The sequence below is a fragment of the Helianthus annuus genome, chromosome 4, assembly GCF_002127325.2.
Source record: "Helianthus annuus cultivar XRQ/B chromosome 4, HanXRQr2.0-SUNRISE, whole genome shotgun sequence".
Lineage (NCBI taxonomy): Eukaryota > Viridiplantae > Streptophyta > Magnoliopsida > Asterales > Asteraceae > Helianthus > Helianthus annuus.
In genome coordinates, this window is record NC_035436.2 from 1,760,237 (window position 1) to 1,766,027 (window position 5,791).

Here is a 5,791-nt window from a genome sequence, read left to right on the forward strand (position 1 = left end):
ATGGCAAAAATATGAAAAGTTAGGGACCCAGAGGAGGAAAAAACTATTTGGACTAAAATGTCAATCTAGGACAAATCTCAAGGACTAAAATGGCAATTTACTCAATATTTGAATTAATTACATTTTCGTCCCGGTGGTTTGTCAAAAATAACTATTTCCGTCTATTAGTTTAAAAATTACCAAAACAGTCCCTGTGGTTTCAATTTCGTAACTATTATAGTCCACTCTCACTAACGTCATCCATATATTCTGTTAGTTTATTTGAAATGACCATAATGCCCTTTTTATTAAAATTAAAATAAATAGAGTTAGTTACGTTTTTTGTCCTTGTGGTTTGTTAAGATAACCATTACAATCAATTAGTTATAAAAATTGCCAAAACAGTACCAATACTTTTACAACTTTCACCTTCAACTCACCAATAATGCCATTTAACAACTTCATCTATCTAATATTCTTTACTCTACTCTTCGCTCTCTCTGTTTCCTTAAATTCGGCCGGAAGATCACCTACTCCGGCTCCACACCCACTCCACTGAATCCATATTCAAGTAAAGTGAATGATACTGGTACTGTCTTGGCAATTTTGAGAACTAGTAGGTTGTAATGGTTAATTTAAAAAACCACAGGGACGAAAAACATAAGTAACTCATTATTTATTTTAATTTTAATTAATAACAAGAGCATTATGGTCATAACTAACAGAATAACCGGATGACGTTAGTATGAGTGGACTATAATAGTTACAAAAGTGAAACCATACGGATTGTTTTGTCAATTTTTAAACTAATGAACTGAAATTGTGATTTTTGATAAATCACATGAACGAAAAACGTAATTAACTCACAATATTTTTAATCTCTTATATAATTTTGTCAAACCTCAACTAGCAAAATCGAATTGAACTCTTTCTGAAATTTGGATAGGTCTAGTTATTTTTATAGATTATTATTGTTTCCACTTTACAAATAATAATAAGTGGAATAAAAAAATAGCATAAATAAATCTGGATCATGCTGTCGAACAGAAAGAAAAAAAATCATTATCATATCTTCGTCCTCGCTGTCCCCTTCCTTCAACCACCCAACTCTGTTTCTCCGGCGATATCAACCACCATCATCCTCTAGATCCATCACTCAACTTTCCAATTTTACCCCTCCGGTGGGCCCTCATCCAAACCCATTTGCTTCATTCCTTCAACATGTTTATCTTTCTTCATTCGATCTCAATACCCAGATGTTAATTTTACTTGATGTTTATTCTTCTTGATTTGATTTAGTTACATGTAGCCATGAAATCCCCTTCTTCTATCTTCGTTTTTTCCTACCTTGTTGTACTATTTTCTCTATCTGCTCATTCCCAACAAGATATTCCACCACCGCCGCCCTCACCGCCACTTCCGCCGCCGCCGCCGCCTTCACCTCAACTTGTTCCACCGCCTCCGCCGTCGCCGTCATCACCTCCACTTGTTCCACCACCACCACCGCCGCCTTCACCTCCATATCTGCCACCACCACCGCCGCCGCCGCCGCCGGCATCTCCACCGCCGCCAAGAAAAGTACGACATCCTCCGGGTCCAAGGAACACGATGGGAACAAAACCTAGGAGACACCGACCACCGCCGCCACCGCCGAAAAAACATAACTTCGGGAAAACACTTGGATTTATATTTGTGGGTTTAGCGGCGATCTTACAGATTTGTGTGGTGACTTTTTTGTTCATCAAAAGACATCATTTGATCAAGACCCACAAATGATCCGATTTGCAGATTCGGATCCATACAAAACCTGCAAATTTGGCGAATTGATTTGAGGTGTTGAGTTGGGTTAATTACAGATTTGAGGAGCTTCTGTAAATGGTAATTCTTGTATTTCATTCTTTTTTCACATATTTATTTGATCGGTTTAGTTGTGTTATATATCATACCTCAAGTAACAAACCACTTATTGCTTAGAAATTTGATCTTGATTGTTCTTGTATTTATATTGGAATTAGAGGCATAATAAACCAGCAGAATCATGATTTTTTTTACTTTTCTTTTGGGGAAATACATATGTTTTTTAATTTGGTTAGACCATCGCAATCGGGTCCGTGGATGCCGATGGTGGACTAGGCGGTATCAAGGTATACGGACCTTGGTTTAAAAAAGCGCACAAAAGCGACATGGTCTAAAATCAAAACGCAAATCGTAAAAGCGGAGGGCTTTTTCGTCCACGAGACGCAAGGTGCGTATATATATTTTTTATATATCCTATAGGTTTTTGGCGTCCATTACCTAAACTATAGTTATAAATAAGGTTCATATATGAGTTAATGTATAAATCACACATGTAACGGTTTAAAGCACAAAAACATCTTTTGTACAATAAGCGCGCGCCTCAGTGGGATTTCTTTCCAAAAAGGCTCACTTTTTGTGCGCTTTTTGTACAAAGCTCGCCTTATGTCACACAAGGTGCAGCTCCTTATGCCTAGGGTTACTTTGCGCTTAAGCACGCTCTTTTAAACCAAGATACGGACAACGTTTAGTGGTGAAGAGGGAAGGGGTTGTTTGTGTCTATGAATGGCTGCGAACAGAATTTGGGAGAGGTAGAGAGGGATTGGAGAGGGTGAGGGTAGGAGACGACCATGGTCCGTGGCCTAGGTGGCATCTAGGATCACGGACCGCGCTTAGTGGCAAAGAGATATAAGGATTTGTCCATGTCGGCGTGTCTACAAACGGCGACAAGCGGAAAATGTGGGAGAGGTAGAGAGAGATTGGAGAGGAGAGAGTTGGAAAATGGAAACGACTATGGTATGTGGTCTAAGTGGCATCGAGGTCTATGGATCACGCTTAGTGGGGAAGAGAGAAAAGGGTTTGTGCATGTTCGTTAACCGTCATCGTCTGTTGCCTAGGTGGCATCAATGTCTACGGACCGCCGTGGGGAAGAGAGAAGGGTTTGTCTATATATACGAATAGTCACAAATGGAAAACGTGGAAGAGATGTCACATAATCAAATTTAAGTAGATAATTACATGAATTACTACGTAGACACTTTTATATGTTGACGCCCCGCTTGCGGTATGCGCATATAAGAGCATTCTCATCCAAACCACCAAAATCTGTGTGAGAGGTTTTTAAAATATAAGAAGTATAAAAAGTGGTTGTGAGTGGAGGAGAGAGAAAATGTTACTGTTCATCTGTATATTTGGGGGGACACTGTTCACCCCCTATATTTTTTTAATATATATTGAAAGTGGTTGTGAGTGGAGGAGAGAGAAAATGTAATATATATTGAAAAGGAGAGAGAAAAAAGTATTTGTTTTTAGTGGAAATATATTGATATAGGAGTTGTTTTTAGTGGAATGTATGTATATTTTTAGTGGATTGGATGTGAATGCTCTAATGTATATATGTGTTGAGCATCGATGGCCAAAAGTGAAAGTGCACTAATTTTAACGTTATTTTACTAATTTTGTGAAAATAACGTTAGAAGCTGAGGACGGTTAATCATGCATCATGTGGTGGCGTTGATAGCTGAAAGGCAAAAGGGTACATGCACTAATCGGTCTTTCTCCTGATTGCTGGGTGTTATGTGCCTTATGTCCAAGGCTTGATGCAAAACTACTATCGAGCCGGGGGTCTCACTGGAAGCAGCCTCTCTATTCCTACGGGGTAGAGGTAAGACTGTCTACATATTACACTCCTGAGACCCTACCTTTGCTTTGCTATTGATGTGATTTACTGAGTATGATGATGATGACGACACTTTAACATTGACATTTTGTGGTTATGTAATCGACTAACCACGCCCCTTTCTCTCATGCCACATGTTATCAACAATACGTACAAGTGTTTATTGTTATTTTTTTTTCTTAATATTGGTTCTATATTTAACATCTCCCTAATACAGTCTTGTATATTGGTTTTTAGTGTGATGTTCTATTGATGAGGGTGTTTGGGTTCTTATATGGATGCATGCATACCTTGAAATTTTACGAGAATACAATAAAGTGTAGTGGTTTGCAAGTTGCAACACAACCAACCCGACCCATATAGTGATACAAACCTACATTTCTTGGGAATGAAAATGAATAAGAATGTAAGGAAGGTATTTGTGATCAAGCAAAGTATTTTGATTTCTTATGGCTATAACAATCTAAGCATTACACAAATTAAATTCTCCATCCAACTTTACATTTATTCTTTATAGATGTTGGTGGACAAACCAACCTTAGCATCAGTTTTAAAGTATCTAGAACAAAAGTATTGTTTAAAAGATGTCATTGGTGGTTATATTATATTATATGTTTTTTTAGAAATTACTTAAAATAATATTTTAACTTTAACAATGTTGCAATTAGCTATAGAGAGGTTACTAGGTTAGGAGGTGTATTTTTACTATCAGACTATCTTCTTCTTCCAGTTATTCTTTGTGGCCAAGTTAAGTTCAAAATCTTGTCTCTCATATCAAAAGTTTCTTGTTTATGCCGATTGCACCATTAAACAACCCCAGTGTTACAAGTGGAGATCATACTCCACTCCAAATCTAGCCTAGGGGTGCGGTGTAAACGAGCCAGACCCCGCCCAATCCCGACTAGGCTCGAGCTATTTTGAGAACAATCTCTAACGAGCTAAAATCTCGGCTCGAGCTCGCTTAAACGAGCCAAGCTCGGCTCACCAATGTTATTATCTGGGCTTAAGTTGAAACTGACTTGGGCTTTTTAGGATTGAGTTATAATCATCATTAACATTATTATAATACATATAACTAAAATTTATTTGGGCTCATTTATATATAACTAAAATTTATTTGGGCTCATTTATATATAACTAAAATTTATTTGGGCTCATTTATACTTGAGAGCCTAAATGAGTTTGTATTTGAGGCTCGGCTCGTTCGAGCTTTTAACCGAGTAGCTCTCGAGCCCCTGGGCTTATTTACACCCTATGGCGAACAATTAAGTGGTCAAGGTCATCTCTGTCGCCCAACTGATGGCCACCCTTTTCGGAAAAAAGGGTCATTCTGTTCAAATCTAGCAACATTTGCTCAACAAGGCCCTTTCAGTCGACATCAACTTGACATATGCTTTTCATGCGCAATTTCTTGTAATGGCGACTCTCTTGATTGGTTTATCGACTTCGGGTAAAGCTTTGGGACCAATAGGTCCTGGGTTCGATTTCCACAATGGAGTTTTCCCATATTTACCATTCTGAATTGGTGTATATGCATTATGCCTAGTGGAGATTGATATGATTGGGTGGTTCCGCTGGTGGCACGATGATACTCCAGTGGTCCGTCAGTGATCCAAATTTGTCGTTCAAAAAAAAAAAAAAAAAGAATTGTAATCTTTCGATTGCCAGTTACCAAGGAACCACTGTGACTTCGTAAATTGTCTATTCGAAGGGGTGTCTTGGTTTATATGGTACAATAGGCCTTTTTACAAAGAAATGTATATGATGGTTCAAAGTGTATTACTAACGAACCATTGCGATGGTTCAATGTATACACAAGAGCCTAATAAGAACCCATTCAAGACACGGAAATTCCCTAAAAAAACACAAACTCTCTTTCTTTCGTAAATCGATACAAATTAGTCACTTGACTCGATCAAAATCTGTGACTGACAAACAAGCGGTAAATACTAAATAGTTTTGTGTCTACAACAATCAGTCGTGAGTGATATAACATACTTAGTCACCGAATGATCTGATGACTAGAATCAACGACACTTCATATTGGTCACTTTATATCACGAGTAACTTATATAATTGAAAGTGTGCCATATTGCTAAATAATAGGGTTAGGATCCG

At 38.0% G+C, this 5,791-nt stretch overlaps 1 protein-coding gene across 1 annotated transcript; it reads left to right on the forward strand.

The window, feature by feature from the left end:
• The first annotated feature begins 1,002 nt into the window (after window positions 1-1,002).
• On the forward strand, window positions 1,003-1,978 carry LOC110935485 (sulfated surface glycoprotein 185-like). Its single transcript, XM_022177870.2, has one exon. The coding sequence runs from the start codon at window positions 1,291-1,293 to the stop codon at window positions 1,753-1,755; it is 465 nt and encodes a 154-aa protein (XP_022033562.1). The 5' UTR covers window positions 1,003-1,290; the 3' UTR covers window positions 1,756-1,978.
• Window positions 1,979-5,791: the final 3,813 nt, after the last annotated feature.

What these genes read in the sequence shown, in the direction of transcription:
- LOC110935485 (XM_022177870.2), top strand. Translation starts at nt 1,291, where the DNA reads ATGAAATCCCCTTCTTCTATCTTCGTTTTTTCCTACCTTGTTGTACTA.